Source organism: Musca vetustissima, unplaced genomic scaffold (genome assembly GCF_032173495.1).
Source record: "Musca vetustissima isolate MV318-11 ecotype Yass unplaced genomic scaffold, APGP_CSIRO_Mvet_v1 utg146106, whole genome shotgun sequence".
NCBI lineage: Eukaryota > Metazoa > Arthropoda > Insecta > Diptera > Muscidae > Musca > Musca vetustissima.
Window position 1 is genome coordinate 5,135 of NW_026882573.1, and position 20,355 is coordinate 25,489.

General features: G+C 34.3%; 2 protein-coding genes across 2 annotated transcripts; one reads left to right on the forward strand and one right to left on the reverse strand.

Annotated features, from left to right (window-relative positions):
* Positions 1-1,745: 1,745 nt before the first annotated feature.
* Positions 1,746-4,973, forward strand: LOC133329054 (synaptic vesicle glycoprotein 2C-like; the record flags this gene model as incomplete). The annotated part of the gene is made up of 7 exons (XM_061537552.1): positions 1,746-1,953; positions 2,014-2,442; positions 2,504-2,611; positions 3,004-3,136; positions 3,203-3,486; positions 4,746-4,873; positions 4,939-4,973. Coding segments are annotated over 7 exons (1,325 nt in total), but the record flags the coding sequence as incomplete, so codon positions are not given.
* An 870-nt stretch (positions 4,974-5,843) lies between these two features.
* LOC133329053 (neuropeptide F-like) lies at positions 5,844-6,221 on the reverse strand. Its single transcript, XM_061537551.1, has 2 exons — positions 6,036-6,221; positions 5,844-5,952 (listed from the first exon to the last, which is right to left on the reverse strand). Exons 1-2 carry the CDS (start codon positions 6,209-6,211, stop codon positions 5,844-5,846), a joined length of 285 nt encoding a protein of 94 aa, XP_061393535.1. The 5' UTR covers positions 6,212-6,221.
* Positions 6,222-20,355: the final 14,134 nt, after the last annotated feature.

The following is a 20,355-nucleotide window of genomic DNA, read 5'->3' on the forward strand; positions in this document are numbered from 1 at the left end:
GAATATCAGATGCATATTTTAAACAACTAAAAAGTATAAGTCGGTGTTTGTCGACCCGATATGCCAACCAATGACTTATCCTGACTTCTGGATGCTATTTCTAAAGGAGATACCAACATTAGTAGACCCATGAATTCGATCTTTAAAATATTCTTTAAAAAATCCACCCTGATGATCCTCAGTAAAAATATATTTAAAAAATCCACGCTATAGGTCTGATGATCCTTAGAAAAATATATTTAAAAAATCCACGCTTTTAGGACTGATGATCCTCAGTAAAAATATATTTAAAAAATCCACGCTTTTAGGACTGATGATCCTCAGTAAAAATATATTTAAAAAATCCACGCTATAGGTCTGATGATCCTTAGAAAAATATATTTAAAAAATCCACGCTTTTAGGACTGATGATCCTCAGTAAAAATATATTTAAAAAATCCACGCTTTTATGCCTGATGATCCTCACTAAAAATATATTTAAAAAATCCACGCTTCTAGGCCTGATGATCCTCAGTAAAAATATATTAAAAAAATCCACGCTTTTAGGCCTGATGATCCTCAATAAAAATATATTTAAAAAATGCACGCTTCTAGGCCTGATGATCCTCAGTAAAAAAATATATTTAAAAAATTCATGCTTCTAGGCCTGATGATCCTCAGTAAAAATATATTTAAAAAATTCACGCTTCTAGGCCTGATGATCCCTAGAAAAATATATTTAAAAAATCCACGCTTATAGGTCTTATGATCCTCAGTAAAAATATATTTAAAAAATCCACGCTTTTATGCCTGAAGATCCTCACTAAAAATATATTTAAAAAATCCACGCTTTTAGGCCTGATGATCAATAAAAATATATTTAAAAAATCCACGCTTTTAGGCCTGATGATCAATAAAAATATATTTAAAAAATCCACGCTTTTAGGCCTGATGATCAATAAAAATATATTTAAAAAATCCACGCTTTTAGGCCTGATGATCAATAAAAATATATTTAAAAAATCCACGCTTTTAGGCCTGATGATCAATAAAAATATATTTAAAAAATCCACGCTTCTAGGCCTGATGATCCTCAGTAAAAATATATTTAAAAAATCCACGCTTTTAGGCCTGATGATCCTCAATAAAAATATATTTAAAAAATTCACGCTTCTAGGCCTGATGATCTTCAGTAAAAATATATTAAAAAAATCCACGCTTTTAGGCCTTGTGATCCTCACTAAAAATATATTTAAAAAATCCACGCTTTTAGGTCTTATGATCCTCAATAAAAATATATTTAAAAAATCCACGCTTATAGGTCTGATGATCCCTAGAAAAATATATTTAAAAAATCCACGCTTATAGGTCTTATGATCCTCAGTAAAAATATATTTAAAAAATCCACGCTTTTAGGCCTGATGATCCTCAGTAAAAATATATTTAAAAAATCCACGCTTTTAGGCCTGATGATCCTCAGTAAAAATATATTTAAAAAATCCACGCTTTTAGGCCTGATGATCCTCAGTAAAAATATATTTAAAAAATCCACGCTTATAGGTCTAATGATCCTTAGAAAAATATATTAAAAAATACACGCTTACCGTTTTGATGATCCTCAGTAAAAATATAATTAAAAAAATCCTCGTTTATAGGTCTGATGATCCTTAGAAAAAATTGATTTAAAAATCCACCCTTTTAGGTCTGATGATCCTCAGAAAAATATAATTAAAAATCCAGGCTTATAAATATTTTAGTTTATTAAGAATACTTTTTAAATCCCATTCTAACTTTATTCAATGTTTTTTCAGGCATTTTATGTTCATCCTATATTTGGGGTTACCTTTGCGACATGTATGGCCGTAAGCCGATTTTAATGTACACAACACTAATTGGAAATTTGGTTTCACTGGCATCAATATTTGTTCCGAATTTCTGGTTGTTTGTTTTCCTACGATTTGTAGTGGGAATATTGTAAGTAAATTGAAAATAAAACTATACAAAATATCTCAAACCCACTCTCTCCCCCTTTAGCATTGCTGGTGCATCATCAACGACCTATGCATATTTGGGTGAATTTGTTTCGATACGTCATCGGCCGGTGGTCATCAATTTCACCAGTATGTTTGTGGCTCTGGCTATGACTTATGTACCAGCAGTAGCCTGGTTGATATTATCCATGGATTGGTCTATCGATATTTCCGATAGTTTTGCATTCCGTCCATGGCGTCTGCTGACAGTATTTAATATATTGCCTGGATTAATTGCCATTTTGATTATGTCGAAGTTACCTGATAGTCCCAAGATTTTAATGTCGATACGTAAACAGGATGAGGCATTTGCAGCTACCAATTGGATTGCTAAATTGAATACGGGAAAAACTTTGGCCGATTTTAATATTTATAAAATCTATGATGAAAATCCAACGGAAAGTGATAAATTGCTACAAACTTCAAAATCATTGTGAGTGAGAGTAGAAAAATAAGAGGAAATTGAAAATTAAGTTAATATTTTGTATTTTTAGTGTCCAGATAATGAAGCAAATGTGGGTCGATACAAAACCCTTGTTCAAGAAGCCCCATCTGGTGAATTTTGTCACCTGCTGCATTGTAATGTGTGGAGTATTTTTTGTGTAAGTATATTTCAGAATGGAGCAAAAAAATTGAAATTCGAATATAAGTCGAACTTCCATAATTCGAACCACCTTTATCTACAAAACAATTCGAGTTATGGAATGAATAATATGCCTCCTAATTTGTATATAAGTCGAAGTTCCATAACTCGAACCATCAATACCTTCAAAAAACTTCGAATTATGGAATTAATAATTTCCTCTTTAATGCTGTCATCACTTCGACTTATGGAAGTTCGACTGTTGTAATTTCATAGGTTTCTAAAAAAACTCTATGTTCTAATTTGATTTTTTATTAAAATTTCTAATGATATCTCTTCCAAGCCTCATCTGACTTCCACAATTCTTAGTCCCCTTATAAATAATTTATTTTCTCTTTTTTTATTTTGCAGTAACTCCGGCATGGGTCTTTGGTATCCAACAATTCAAAACCGCCTTGGCTCCGTTGATGATGAAACCCAGATGAGTATATGTCAAGTTATTGATGCCTCAATGGACCAGCAGAATTCCAATTCAACTGAATATGTGAGTATAAAAATTGAACATTACAAGAATTTATTATTTATTTTCTCCTCCCTCTCTCCTTATTAGGTCTGTGATGATACGATAACGAGAAAATCCTATATTGATTCAATAACATTTGGTTTAGTGTATTTGGGTGCATATTTTGTTTTGGGTTCCATCATTAATCCATTGGGTCGTAAACGTACCATACTTTTGTTATTGGTTGTTTCTGCAATATGTGGCATCGTATTACATTGGATAATGGAACCCATTGGCATTGTGGCATGTTTCATTTTATTTGTCATGCTACCGGGTCTGTGTGTATCGATATTGAGTGGAGCTGTGGTAGATTTAGTGCCAACACATTTGAGGTGAGTTCAAGACAATTTTTTTAACAAAAAATAAATAAAAAGAAACTGAAAAATATTTAAAAGAAAATCCAGGAATTGATAGTGGCGTTGTGAAAAAACTCCACGAACTTATAAAATACAGGAATATTCATACCGTGATGTTATTAGTTTTGTTTATGGCGGTACCAAGGTATATAAAACGCTCACCACCTCGAAGCTACTGGACGTCTTGCGCATTGATACCATCAGCTTGTTCTTCTCGCCATTTACTGCCAGATCCACTTTGACAGTTCAAAGGTGGCTGTTGCCGCTCGCAATGTTCGACCCATTATGTTGATGTCATCGGCGTAGCCGAGTAACATATGCTCACATTTACATCTCGTATGGCCTTTTATAGAAACATAAGATTACACGATAAACTATCACCTTGTCTGAATTCTCGTTTGGTATTGATTCAAGGTCTGCCTCAAAGAGCAACCAGTGACTGTCATTAATCCTACTCTAAGGATCAGATTTGTCGCAGATCGTAGGGGGTTGATGGGCCAGTCAGACGCGAAGTATTCGTCTTTTCGGGTGCAGTTTGTAGCAGTTCCTCTGGAAGTGTATCCCAACTTTTCTCTTCCGGTATAAGTCTGTCCAGTTGGTCGAACTCTTCTGTTTCTCTAGACTATCGCGAATAACAATAAGGGTCCTATGTAGGTCATCCCCTCCCAGAACTGCAGCCCTGTCAGTCGTTTCCTTTGTCATTTCTACAGAAGGATGTGCCTGCACCAAAGCCATCGGTTTGGTGTTTTACTCTTTGGTAAGATTTCCGAATTCCATTCTGACCCTGTACATCACTACGCTCACGTTTTTTATGTTCTTTCTTTTGAAAATACGTTTCTCCTCTCTTGTTTTCTTCCGATAATTCTCTCTTGCATTACGTGTTGCTACTGTTTGCAGGGTTGCCCTATACGCTGCGTTTTTCAAATCAGTAGCATTACGGCACTTCTGATCATACCATGGGGTTTTTCATGGTGATCTTTGGTACTCAATTGTTGCTTTTGCTGCAGTTTGTAGGGAGTTCGCAACGGCAAAATTGTACCTCATAGACCCCATTTTTCTTTGGACCAAATCCGTTTCAGACAATTTGGAATTGATTCAAAAATGTCCGATTTATATTTTATACCCGGTTATTGAAAACGTTTTTAATTTCACATCATTGAAAAAAAAATCTACCTGGCTATATCTTTTCTTTTGGTATTTATATAAAATTTTGAATTATTTTTTATAATTTTCAGAGGGAAAGCTGTTTGCATTTGCCTAATGTTGGGACGTTCGGGTAGTGTTATTGGCAGCAATATTATTGGTGTCTTACTGGAGTCATATTGCGCAATAACATTCGGGGTATTTTATGGCCTGGTTTTGGGTAAGTTTTACAAATTTTAAAATTCTATTTTAATACATCTACTAATTAAATTTTATTTGTTACAGTTTGTGCTGCCTTGACTTTATTGCTACCAATCTAAAAAAAACTGTGATAATAGTTTGTAGAATCCGAACTAAATGTGGTTTTAGGTTTTAAAGGTTTTAAAAAGTAGTTATAGCTAAAGTGTTCAAATAGTTTTATTAGATTAAGACGTAAGTTAAGAGTTTAATTAGAATAAGTGTGGTGAAGAAAAATATTGTATTTTTATAAAAGAAGTATTTCATATTTTTTATATATTAGAATCGTATGGAAGGTATTGGGGTTGATTTTGCGAAGACTTCTGATATATTTTAATTAATGTAAGGCCTTAACCTTGTGCAAATCGACATATGAGATCTCCAACCATATCATAGTATTTTTTTCTTATTTAATATGAAGATTGACCCTCTTTATTTTAATTAAGTTTGAGCGACTATATGTTATATCAAATACAGAATTATATGATATTCTTTAATTAATTACATTTTCCATTTTGATAGCTTACTACTTTTTATCCTTAATGACTTTAATGTTTGAAAGAAGTTAATTAATATCCGTAAATATATTTAAGATGTTAATTAGTCCGAGCTTCTAATATAATTACTTCCCATCCCCTTTTATTAATAACAAATATATATTATTTTCGAATTTATTATTATTTTTATTTCGATATAAGTTGCTCCATAATTATTTTATAATGAAAATGTCATGTTAAACTCTTACTTCAAAATAAATAAATATTCAAACATATATTTTAAATAAATAATGATTTTTTTATTTTGCTTCGCTTCCATTGTATTATTTACAGGTGAGAGATTAAGGATAGACGTGTACAGCTTCTTCGTTTGTGGTCATTAATTATAGTGGGGGTGTGTGTGTGGGGACGACGATATGTAGTATCATTTGGGGTAGACATATTAAGGACTCTCGCTTAAAAAGGTTCCTCAACATTAGACATATCCAAGGGGTGGCCCATCATTTCACCATCATTGGTGAAATGATTTCTCAACATTTGAATCAGTGGCATTCTCTTGCCGAACCTATAAAATGAAAAACGAAATTATTAATATTTTCTTGATTAGCATATTTTACCGTGCGTATTTTATTCGTTTGTTTTACTTACCTAACTCGTGCCCTATCACCATAATAGGTATCCAAATCTTGCAAATATTTCATTGCATCAGCCATATTCGATATGTCATTGTTGCGTGGTGGCCGGGAATTGTTGGCATTGGCGTTGGCTGTCATCAAAGCAACAACAGCAACCAAGATGAGTACTAGACGAACGGCTGAGACCATGTTTGAGCTATAAATGTGAAAAAAAAAAACAAAACAAAATTAATAAAAAGATAGGAAATGCAAACAAACATTCAAGGAAAACAAAAGAAATGACAAGGATTCTATTCCGGGAAAATAAAAACGCAACAGAATATAAAAAAATGTAAAAAGGTCTAAAATTATGTTGCCGAACGATATTTTGGTTTGTGGTAGTCTAAGAAGTTATTACCTAGTGTGGAGGTGAAAACATTTTCTTAAAGCTATTTCCATTATTTTTCTCACAATTAAATAACTTATTTTTACTCTAGCCCATTAAAAACACTGTAAAATCAGTTTTTCCCAAAAAAAAAACATCAACTTCAAGTCATTTTAAAAAGTCAATGCAACGTTTTTTGCAAATAACGTGATTTTATTATAAGTAGGCATATAATGTAAACTTGGAAATGATACACATAAAAAGTAAACAATCTCCTTCATCCAGTAGTGAAATTTTCATGTCATTATCTCAATTCATTTCAAAGTTATAGCCATTTGAAGTAAACCTTATATAAAAACATAGCGGCTACACGATTCTGTTTGCCTAGTACCGAAAATGAAAAAATCGAAGAAATTGCAAACCTCAAAAATATAAAAATTTCAGACATCAGAGATGCCAGATTGTTGGTTTTATGTATTTTCTGGTGTTAGTTTTCAAATTGTGAGCATACTTTCAGGCGCAACATTCAAACGGAAAGTAAATTAAAATTTTTAAAGTCACAGCTTTTTAACGTAACGCCTAAAAGTATGCTCACATTTGGCAAATTGGCATAAAACACTGTTGTGGAAACGATCCGGTAACACAGCAGTCTGTGTGCAGTCATCGAATTTTGTGCATTTGCAATTTCATCAATTTTCCCATTTGAGGTAATAGGCAAACAGAATCGTGTAGCCGCGATATTTTGACTCAAGCTTAACTTCAAATGGCTATAACTTAGTAATGACTTGAGATAATGAAATGGAACTTTCACTATTGGATGGCGGGAGATGTTGTAGTTTTTATGTGTATCAATAATGAAGCACTTCCCGAATTGAGAATTATTAAAAATTATGTTTTTCTTAAAAATGGTCGAAATCGATTTGAATTGATGAAAATTTGTGTATTTAAAGGGGGAAATGATATTATATTGTTGCTGAAGGGTTCAAGTGAAGGGAAATCGCCTCATTTTGAGCAAAAATTATGACTTATGACACAATATGAAACTGCTGTTCCTATCCACATCTTCCAATCAAATTGGCTGTAATTTGTAATTGTAGAGCATAAAATACCTCCTATTGGCATACATTTCTCAATAGAGATTTATGTTTTTATATAGAAGTATTTGTCTGAAGAATTTTAAATATTTTGAAGGGCCTGTATTTTTAAGCCGAAGTGGCTGTATTTCGGTTTAAAAGGTTTATGTTTTTAAGTAGTCCTTCCCCATAGAAGTATTTGTCCGAATAATTTTAAATATTTTGAAGGGCCTAGACCGAAGTGGCTGTATTTCGGTTTAAAAGGTTCAAAACAAAATCTGGCTTTCTTTCAATGTGGGTCCATATTTTGAGCAAAAATTACTGATGATTTATGATGGAATATGAAGCTGCTGGTCCTATCCAAATTTTCCAATCAAAATGGCTATGCAATTTATTTCCTCCTGACATAAATTTTCCAATAGAGGTTTATGTTTTTAAATAGTTCACCTCCTTTTTAAGTTTTTATCCGAACGATTTTAGATATTTTGAAGGTCCTCGGCTTATATTTCAACTAAAATGACTGTATTTTGATATTTTGGTTCGGCTCAAAGTATAAATAGCATTTCGAGCTTTCTTTCAATATGAGTCCGTATAATGTATATAAATGCCATATAACCGACTCGATTTTTTAAGTTTTTTTTGTGCTACACACATTTTCCCATTTGATTGTCATTTGGCATTTTGATGAACTTAATGGGTAAAAAACATCCTCGACTAGAAAATTGTAAATTAATAGGTCTATCTACAGACATATTCTAAATGTAATGATTCTGCCCCATTCTAGAGAGAGGATAAAATACCTCCGATCAATTAGGAATGTACGGCTTAGTCACTGATAGGTCATCAAAAAAGGTCTTAAAAGTCCACGCCTTAGTGACTGATGGGTCTTTAAAATCCACGTCTTAGTCACTGATAGGTAATCAAAAAGGGCACTAATATTCCCTCATAAAAGGGTATTTAAAAAGCTACGACTTTGTTACTGGTTTGCCATTCAATTTAGCCATGTCCGTCTTTCCTCATGTTGAGATCATGACAAAGCTCGCAATATCGAAATTAGAGCTTTAAAATTTTGCATATACATTGCTACTATTCCTAGGATGTTTGTTATTGAACATATGATATATCGGTCCACTTTTTAGGGTAGGCTTTTGAAGCTTTGGGCACGTTTCTAAAATAATTAGCTATAATTTAATATTTGGGTTCTAAATTGGTAACATATCTTCTTACCAAGAATATTCGGTATTTTGGGGAGTTTGGACACGTTTTCAACCGAATTGTCTCTAATTTGATTTTTTAGGTTCTTATGAGGGTGTTAACATTTTCTACCAAAAAAATTTTCAATATCGGTTTACGTTTTGGTATATTCCCCATATTCCACAATCTGGTGAATTCGGAATAATGGTGAATCATGAGAAATGTCCTGTATAATTTTTGGTATGTTGAAGTTCCTCAACCTATTTAGTGCAACATGGGCTATGATTTAAAATAAATATTAAGGTTTGAAAAAATTTGGACCAAATCCAATACACGCTTCTATTCTTCTGAGATAATCAAAGTTGTAGTTATCTGGTTGAGAACCAGAAGAAGTATAATTCGGTTATTCAGATAATAAATTAAAATAATAAATTTATCGCCTTCTTTATTAGTTTTATTATCTCCGGTTTAACATTTTTGAAAACTGGTTTATTCTTTCACAAAATTAGTTTTTTCGTAGTTGGTATAAGTCAATGCATGGACCTATATTGACAAATTTCTGGCTGATGATGTTTTTTACCCATTAGGTTCATCGAAATGTATGACGTAATGTATTTATAAAAATTTGGAGAGTCTATTTTTTGAAGTATCTAAATAAGTTTGTTAAGAATGCTTCTCAATCTGTTTCATATGCAATTTTTAATTTTTACAAAATGTTGACCAATAGCCGCTAGGTCAACTTCGAACTAGATCTATGTTTCGAAAGAATATCTGTTGTTCCTTTGAAGCTCTTCTTAGTACGAAAAACCATTTTAGACGTGTTGCCAATTAAAATAGTGTGAAGCGAACTATGCGGAACTATTAAATACGACGTTTATTTTTTTACTCTCAAAGGACACTTCCCGAAATCCCAACGACTCCATTCGCAATGAATATTTATCGAAAGAATTTATTTATTTTTTTAAGAGTTACCCATTTCATTTTCACTTCTTAAAAATAAATGTTTACCTTTTTGGTTTTGTGTGTGTTTTGTTGAAGACACGAAAAAATTCACTTGATTTCAAAATTGAGTATCAACTGCTGTTATTTTCTTAATTTTTTGGTTTTTATTCAGTTTCTGAAAAACTCCACAAAATATTTATTTGTCACTCGAACTGAACTGATGACGATGCACTCTGTTTGACCTGTTGAATGGTAATGTGCTTTTAAACCACAAAAGAGCATCCTTTTATACAGAAAAATGCCAACAGAAACACCGTGTCCCGGTGATAACTGCCACCGTAGAACAATCACTGTTGTGACAGATTAGTATGTTAATGTGTATGTTGATAAAATGACAACAACGACAACAAAACCAAGCAAAGCGAAAAATAACTGACACTGAAACCCGAAAAGTTTTTGAATTTTGCAGCGATGTTCGTTTATATCCCCCTGTGTGTGAGAGTGTTTGTTTGCCGATGGAAGCCTTCAAAATTAACTATACCTGTGAGTGAGTGTGTGTGCGTGTGCTAGTAATGAAATACACTATCAAATATCCTACTTTGGCTCTTTTGTTCTTTGTCATTGTTTATTCATTTAATTCATTTGGGTGAATCGGATTGAATGGGGAGTGAAATGAACAAATATGAAAAAGGCGGAAAATTTTTTTGAAAAAAATACTAGGATTTTTTGAACTGATTTATATTATAATGAGTACAAATGAGGGATGTCAAGATACATAAATTAAAAAAAGAAAAAAACTATAGAAATGTATGCACGGGAAAAGAAAAACTTTTTGTAATAAAAAATAATCATACGCATAATATAAGAGGGTGGTGTGATCTGTTGAAGTATTTTAATATATATATATATGTTCTGATAAAAATCTTCTGACACGACCGCTATACTAATACATATATTTCCATAAGTGTGTGGGCGAATTGAATGAATGAATATAATCTTTAAAGGGACTGCAGAATAGATAGTCTTGACTATGGGTGAAATTATGACCACAAACACGCAACGCTTAAGATTAAATTTCAAGAACGATAAAAGTACGGTTTAATAAAATTAGCTCCTTTGTTCATAACCTTTTTGGTTTATTGTTTTTTTACGTATTTGGTATAAGGTGGAATCATTAAGTCAATGCTTGGACCTATATTGACAATTTTCTGGCCGAGGATGTTTTTTACCCATTAGGTTCATTGAAATGCAGAATGCCACTTCGTGGTGGGAAAATGTGCACATGACTAGAAATAAACCTCGTTTATATGAAAGCTAGATTTGAGACACCTATATAACAATAAAATATGAAATACGACAAAGACCTTCGAAATAAAGATTCTCAAGTAAAACACATATAGTTTATTTTTTATGATATATATTTTTTTATTATAAAGTATGAACGTTGGCATTATGTGTGAAACACCACTACATAATTTTAATGAACTCAACTGTTGCAAGCATTGATTCTTTTGATGTTATTTTTGACCACTTTGTGACACATATTGAGCGTTATCTCAGCTACCATACATTTACTTATTGAATAAGTGTAGGATTGTACCAATTTTATTTTATTTTAATATCTGCACAACGAAAAAAGTTATGGAAAAAGGAGATGTGTATTTTTTTAAACCCGTCGTCAGCGCCATCTGTTGATGGACGTGATTCATCGTGTATATCAATTTTTCAAGTCCACCTTACGAAATGTATAACATTGAACAGATTATTGCATCTGTACAAAACTGGTATTACATGAAAGCGCAAACAATCATATAATTTTTATAGGGAAAATAAGAAAAATTTCTATACCAAATTTTATATTCAAAAACCACTGATAATCGGTCGGGGCCGATCATATGATACCCTACACAACAACCATGGAGCTTCATCATTCTGCGGATCTATATTCCGAGCCTGGACAATATTTGGTTGTATTGCACCCTCTTGACAGATCAACAGCTCCTCTTCCTTACTCTGGCATATTTTCGGAATTTAGTTTTTCTTTTTTAAGGTTATTGTAATTTCGTCAGATCCCTTTGACTCTGTAAAATTTAGTAATGTTCGAGTCATAATTGTGGAACCTAGAACGGTTAGAAAAACAGACAAAAATAAAGTTATTGGTCCATTTCATCCCTTAAATATTAACGGATCATTACCAAAAACAATAGGGACCTTTTTCGGTCCTAACCGAACCTACATACAAAATTTCGTGGCGAAAAACTGTGGCCTGTATCGTGTTTACAAATTATAATGAACGGACGGGCACACATGTCTAAATCGACTAAGAGATATGACGATGACGGTCTTGGACCAATAAGTCGCAGCGTTACAAACTCTTGGGGCTGCACAAAGCCATAATATCCTGACAAAATAGTTGTGTAGGGTATAATTATAAAATTAAATCTTGTTGTTGTTTCGGTATCTAAGCTCCGATAAATTGACGAATTTGGTTTTTAAGTGCTCAATAGTTGAAGGCTTATCTGCATAAACAGGGTCTGTCACATAACCAAAAAAAATGTATTGGTGTCAAATCGCATCATCTCGGTAGCTACGGTTATATCGCCACGACAAGAAATTACGGAGCTAGGAAATGTATCTTGCATATTCGCTCGAGTGGTGTGGCAATATTTTATTGAAGACACATATTCGCCAAGCCGTATTCTTCGATATCAGCAAAAAAGGTGGGTTATAATATGACCATAACGCTCCGAATTGGCTGTGACAATTGTTTCATCGTCGTTTTCGAAGAATCACACCTTCGGACCAAAGAGCCCAAAAAATGGCTTCTTCTGCATGTAACGGCCTGTCTTTAATTACTTCAAGATTCTCAGAATTTCTAAGAACGACGAGGAATCGACACATTCGGGTCTTCGGCAAAACTGAAAAGAAACAGAAAATTGGTTAACAACTTAATATAACAGAGGTCTTTATTTTATCTATTACTAGCATATGCCCGCTACTTCGTTAGCGAATGTGGGAACTATTTTAAACCAATCGAGCTCTAACCAAATCTAGCCCTATACTAAATAAATCATTTATTACCTTTTGTACTCTTGTAATACTTATTTCCAAAAAAAATCAAATATAGGTTCACCCAAATCATACATCAATATAAATTTCCACAACTACCTACTTTGGCAATCATAAGTACGAATTTCCAAAACTTCCCACATACCCCAATCTTAATTCCAAATTTCAGGATTCCAGCTCTATCTATTCACCTAAATCCAAATTGTATCAAATTTAGTACACATAAATACAGATTTTCTTTAACACCAACATCATGCAATCTAATGGAAATCTTATTACCCAATTTCAGAAATCCAGCTCTATCGGTTCATTCAAAATCCAAATTGTAGCAAATTTAGTGCGATTTAGTACACATTTCGAAAACTTCCTACATATCCCAAGTGTGAAACTACACCCAGCTTTATCGGTTCACTCAAAATTGAAATTGTACCAAATTTAGTAAACATAATTACGAATTTCCAAAACTACACAATTCTACATTTCAAAAGTAATCTTAATTCGTAATTTAAATTCCAAATTTAATAATTTAAATTCCAAATTTAATAATTTAAATTCCAAATTTCAGGATTCCAACTCTATCGGATCACTTAATTGTGTCAAGTTTAGTACCATTTACACACTGTATCATAAGTTTAGTACCATTACATATTACCATTATTACCTACATCATACAATCCAATAGATATCGTATTTCCAAATTTCAGGATTCCGGACCAAACACTCAAACAATAAACTTATTTCCAAATTTCAGTGCTCCAGTTCTATCGGTTCACACTGAATCTAAATTGTAACAAATTTAGTTTCATTAGTAGGCATATCCAAAACATCCTACATAGCCCAATCCTACACCCCAACCGTGATCATAACTCCAAACTACAGGATTCCAGCTTTATTGGTTCACCCAAAATTCAAATTGTACCTAATTTAGTACACATAAGAACGAATTTCCAAACTATCAACATACCTCTAGTCTACAATGCAATATTAATCTTATTTCCAAATTTAAGTGTTCCAGCTCTACTGATTCACCGAAATCCAATTTATACCAAATATAGTACCATTTAGTTCAGATTAGGATAATTTTCCAAGACGTACTACGTACCCCAATCCTGCAGCCCAACAGTGATCCTAACTCCAAACTACCGGATTCCAGCTTTATTGGTTCACCCAAAATTCAAATTGTACCAAATTTAATACGCATAAGAACGAGTTTACCAAACTACCAACATACCTCAATGCAGTAGTAATCTTATTTCCAAATTTCAGTTTTCCAGCTCTACTGGTTCACCCAAATCCAATTTGTACCAATTACAGTACAATAAAGTACTTTTCGTACTCATAAGCACAAATATCAAAACTTACCTACATATCTCAATCCCACAATACGACGGTAATATTAAATGCAAATTACAGGATTCCACCTACATCCGTTCCTCCGAATTGTACCAAATTCAGTACTGTTTAGTACTTATCGTATACATGAGTACACGCTTTGAAAACCATCGCAAATGGTACCACATTTAGTGCTGGTCTGGTACTGATTTCCAAAAGCCCTGCCTTAACTGACGCCTTTGGACTAAGAGTGGACCTTACCCCAAATTTAAAGATTGTATGTTCAGCTGTTTCGCCTTGGAGTTGATGATTTTGACCCCCATTCTCGGGGTCAAAATTTTTTTTTGATATAATTCGAATCTACACTAATTCAAGAATGCCCCTACAAAATTTCAAGAGAAAATCTCAAGAACTCTTGAAGATATAGCCGATATATTGTGTCAGCATCAAGTGACGGCTAAAGAGCTTCTCAAACTTTAAACGTGTTTTTCTCTTTTGTGAATGGCGGGCACGATAACTCAAAAACTAATGACCCAATCGATTCCAAATTTTTACACGTTTCTCTGTGAGTGTATAGCTATCGTATGAACTAGGATAAAGTCAATCGGTGAAGACCTTTCTTTTTTTTAACTTGGTTTTTGTTAAAAAAAATCGGCGATTTTCCAAAAAATATTTTTTCAAAGGTCCGCCATTTTGTTAATTTTAGAGCGAAGTCAATAATCCTAGTTCATACGAAAGACAGACATGTGCTCTTTCTAAGACCGTTGGAATTTTCGGATTCCGATGTTCCAGTGGGGAGTTATAATGCCCGCCATCAAAAATAAGGACTTTTCTTTAATTACAAAAAACAACAACAAAACAATAACAAAAATTTTTTGTAAATTTTTTTCTTCTCTTTTAAATCTTCAAATATATATATGCAAAGTTACATACCCTAACAAGCATTGGTATTGATTTAGCAGCCCTTTGAAAATCTTGAATAATAAAAATCGTGTATCAATATTGATTTTTTGTTACTGAAAATTTGACCTTTCATGTGACAAGAAATTTCTGCATTAGGTCAAAATTAATGGCCAAAAAATACTATTGCTACTATTTTGATACACCTTTAAAACAGTCCTTGACTATCACATGGCTACTCCACTCTGCCTTGAAAATAACTTAGGACAATTATTATATTCCTCTACCATTACTATACCAACCCTCTTAAATTATAACAATACTAATCGCACTTTTTTCATTTGATATGTAAAAAAATTATTATTATTTAAACATGAACTCATCTGCATAACTGAGCACTCTGGTGATGACTTATTAGTGTTGTTTGAAAACATTATGACAAATTAGATTTTTCTTTCGCATTCCGGCCATATGTTCGAATGTCAACATACAGATGTTAATAAAAGTAAGTTCTGTGCGTTAGGCACCCCCACAAATTGTGGGATACGGCTGGTTGTTCCAATTAAAAACTTAGCCAGTGCCATGACATTTTGTTCTATCATTGGAAATCTTATTTCCGAAAAAATGCCAAATGGAATACCTTTTTTCTTGTTTCGTGTGTTCCGCTCACATTAACCAATTGTAGTCGATTTTTGCACGAAGCTCAAAGGATTATTTTCGAAAATGTGAAATAAATTGCATTTTGATTGCTGAAACTAATACCCAGTTTCACCTGGGCTAGTTGTTGTGACGTTGTTCGGTTCTGCTTCGTTCGTCAGTAGCACCACACATTAAGACAAAATACTATTCTGCCTGCTGCTACTCTGTCATTATTGTATCCGTTTGTTGGTTCATTCGTTCATTCATTAATTAAAAAATAGGTGGCATAATCTTTGTATTTATTTTGAATAGAGTGGGAATTATTTTTCTTTATCTAATTGATTATTATTCGAAATGATAACTATAGCGTAACAATGATGTGTTGAAATATAGGGTTGTCGGTTGAGGATATATGGGGTTTTTACGGGATAGAGAAGATGTGGACATGAATTGGATTTTTAAAGGTTTTCGAGGGACTGTCTTAATGTGTGGTATTATTATTTTTTGAGCCACTATTTCAAGGCGGGGATTTTTTAAAATTATTTTTCCAAGGACTACCTTAAAGCGTGGGGTTGGCGTAGGGGATGATAAATACCAAGCAACGGCTCTGATTGGCTTTAACATGGCGATGCCCAGGCTTATCTTGGTCCCTCTTTTATCTCAATTGTGGGCACTTACCTCCCCGCGGTATCACCTGGGGTTGCTATTTTTCATCACCCCTTGAAATAGTGAGCTAATATGTGCCGCGAGTTCAGCCATAAGAACTATAAAGAATGGGTTGAGGCGTTGGGTTAGTTGCCCACACTCGGAAAACCCCTCCTACTGTGAAACAGCAAAGAAAAAGAAAACCAAACCCCACTAATGTTGACGACCCCGCAAACGGGGGGTTCGATCTGCGAACCTGCACTTGGAATGTGAGCACCTTGTACAGAAGAGGCGCAGTTTTCGCCTTTGCGGATGTAGTCAAAAAGTACAAAGCCGATATTATTGCCTTGGAGGAAATGCGATGGAAAGAGACAGGCGTAAGTAAATCAGACGATTAGGCACTGTATTACAGCTGCCCTGAAAAGAGACATGAATTTGGCTGCGGATTTATGGTTAACAGGAGAATAAAAGACCTCATCTCCAGATTCACTCCAGCAGATGAGCCAATTGCTATAATCTGCATAAAAGCGAAGTTCTTCAACCCTGCTACTATGTTAGAAAAAAAACACATATGTTACGTTGGGGTCATATTTTGACCCCCACTTTTTTATTGATGAAATTTAAATATGTTAACTTTAAAAAAGTTTTTTTAAGGCTTGTGATTTTTGCAATATGTCTTTGTTGCAGTAATTGTTTGTCGGTGAGACGGACATACTGGTTTTTTGCAAGTTATGCACTCAGTGAACGTTTTTCGTTCCGTCCTCGATGGACAAAATTTAAACCTTTCCGGTTACTAAAGCGTTGCCGTTCTGGAGAAGGCTAACTCGTAGATGGTGATTCTTCTCGAATTCTTTGTACTATAGTTGCAGAGGCTTCTGCGCGGGGAAGTCGACAACGTCTTTTGATGTGGTCATGAGCTAAAGCTTCACCAAGTTGCTCTAAAAATAGGCGCCTTTTGTGCAATTTATTTCTTTGCCATTCAGGATTTATTTCGGTCCCATTATAAATGCGTTGATAGCAGAAATATCTTCCAATTAGAGAACAGAGCAACTGGCCACTGATTGGTTTTTCTTTTGCATGAGTATGTACGAACCATTTGGTCCAAAGTGTCGACTCCTCCTTTTGTCGAGTTGTAATATTCAATTATTTCCGGTATTTTTTTGGATGATTTCCCAAAATTTTGCTGTTATGGTGAAGAGTGCTAAGCAAATAAACCATTTTGTATTTTTTAGGTATATACAAAACAATCGTTTCTTTTTCATGGAAAAAAAATTTCTTGAATGTTCTGGAAGCTTACGCAATTGTTGTGTTGTAGCATGATCCGGTAAAAAGCGTTTATTTTTTCTGACTATGCCAACAATAGTAATATGCTTTAGCAGTTCTATTGCAGGTTTATGACTTGTAAAAAAATTGTCGGTTGTCACATTGCGTCTACGATATTGAGTAACCAAGTCTAGAACAACGCGTTCTCCTTGATTCCTTTCAGTATTGCCTCCCAATTTGCCAAAGTAAATTTGGAACTGTAAGCCAAACGCAGTATCAGAATCGGCTGCTATCCAGGCTTTCATGCCATATTCCCAGGCTTACTTGGTATATATACTTTGAATGGGCATCTACCTCAGAAAGGAATAAGCTGTTCATCAACCGTTATATTAGAGTTTGGAACGTAAAGCAGTTGCAAGTTTTGAGTCCACTGTTCATAAAAGTTTCGAATAGGGGCAAGTTTATCTCCTCTTTGTGCTGATCTTCTTCTTTGTCTATCGTCAAATGCAAGAACGCGTGAAATATTGCTAAATCGTTCCAAAGACATGATTGCTGTCAAAAAAGGGCGCTCATGAAATTCATCCCACACAGAGTTCAAACTTTCACCGTATGACCTGTAGACTCCTAAAAGAATAATATATCCATTATACAATTATAATAGACAACACAAATACCAATGAGTATAAGAAGTCCCAAGTAAGCATCGAACTCAAAATCATCTATATCTTCAAAATGTTCGAAAATAGAATTTCCTTCCAAGTTACTATAGTGAATTATTTCCATTTTCATAGCTTCGGTTAGATATAAATCAAAGGCATCACGAATTTTAGAAATTCGATGAAAAGCATAAGCAGTCACTCCAGGTTTTGTGTGAAGAATATTTTCACTGGGTACACTATATCTTCCTATCCTTGTCAAAAAATTCAGTGCCATTATTTACGGCTGATGAACTGCTTGATCCTATATCACTCGAAATTGATTGCTCTGAAGATAAACATTCTTCTTCCTCAATTACAAAGTTAGGATCGAAGTCATCAATTGCTTCATCTTCAATGCCACTCAAGAGTTCTTCCATTTCATGCTCACTCATTTGTTCTCTCTGGCATGGCTAGACTCCATGTTTTACCCCAATGAATTTTCAACATTAGACTTACAAATGTAACTGATCACTATAAAATTTAGCATAGAACTAAAAAATAACTTCAACACGACAGATTTGTCATTATTGAATGCCATAAATATAACTGTAATTGCCAATCTTCTTTTGGTTTGTTTCGCTATCATATAAATAACGAAAATAGTGTAAGGCAAATGCAAAAAAAAAACATAATTTTTGGACATATTTTATTACTTACGCATAATTTTATATACGGGGTCATAAAATGACCCCAACATGTTATGTGTAGCAACTTGCAATAAAAAGTCTTCTAAGCATAAAATGTTAATAAAATTAAACGAATTAAGTGCATCTCGACAATTCATGCACTGAGTAGTAAGAACTCTTAATTATGATCGACCAGTATGAAATAAGATGATGATTAATACGATTGGGTCATCAAAAGACCCCAACGTAGTAGCAGGGTTAACATCACTCTTATTTGCGCACATGCTCCGACCGAAAACAAAGATGAGCAGACCAATGACATATTTTATGAGCGCCTAGAAACAGCATATGATCGCTGCCCTGGCCATGACATTAAAATTCTGCTAGGAGATTTTATTGAAAAAATCGGAAGAGAACATTTATTTCGCCCCACCGTCGGAAAATTGAGCCTTCATGAAGAAACATCTGACAACGGCATGAGGTTGATTGACTTCGCGGCAGCAAAAAATATGGTTGTTAGCAGCACCAGATTCAAGCATCTCGATATACACAAGGCCACCTGGATTTCTCCTGACCAAACAAGGAGAACTCACACTGATCATGTTGTGATAGACTAGATATATTCATCCAGTGTATTAGACGTTCGATCGATCCGAGGAGCGAATATCGATTCGAACCACTACCTTGTAGCAGCCAAGGTTCGCACTCGTCTTAGTGTAGCATCAAATGTGCGATCAACAACACGGAAACACGACGTCGAAAAGCTGTAAACACAACAGGTAGCCAAGGCCTATGCAGCGTATACGGCAACCCTGCAGACAGTAGCAACACGTAATGTGATGGAGAATTATGGGGAGAAAAGGAGAGAGGAGAAACGTGTTTTTAGAAGAAATAAGAAAGAACAAGATAAACGTGAGCAAATCGAGATGTACAGGAGTCAGAATGAAGTCCGGAAATTTTACCAACGAGTAAAACATCAAACTGAAGGTTTTGGTGCAGACACCTCCTGCTGTAGAGATGAAGAAGGAAACCTGGTGATAGATACAGACAGCGTGCTGAGGATATGGAAGGAGCATTTTGAAAAACTTCTGGTATCAAATAGTGGCGGTGAAGAGGATACACCAGAACCAATAACAGATGACAGAGTGTATACCACCTAGCCATGATGAGATCAGAATAGCAATCAATCGCATGAAGAAGTGTATACCATCTAGCAAAGATGAGATCAGAATAGCAATCAATCGCCTGAAGAATAATAAAGCAGCAGGTGCCGATGGGTTACAAACCGAACTATTCAAGATTAGTTGTCAGATGTTGGTAAGGAGCATGCACCAGCTGATTAGTACAATTTGGCTAGAGGAATGCATGCCCAATGATTGGAACCTTGACATCCTGTGCCCCGTGCCCAAAAAGAGAGACAAGACGATATGTGCCAACTATAGAGGAAAAAGTCTCCTTCCCATCACATATAAAGTGATATCTAGCGTGCTGTGTAAACGACTGAAGCCATGTCTGCGTTTGGCATTCCCACAAAATACGGCTATTCAGGATAACTTTAACTGGCACAAGGTCAGCAGTTAAAGTCGGA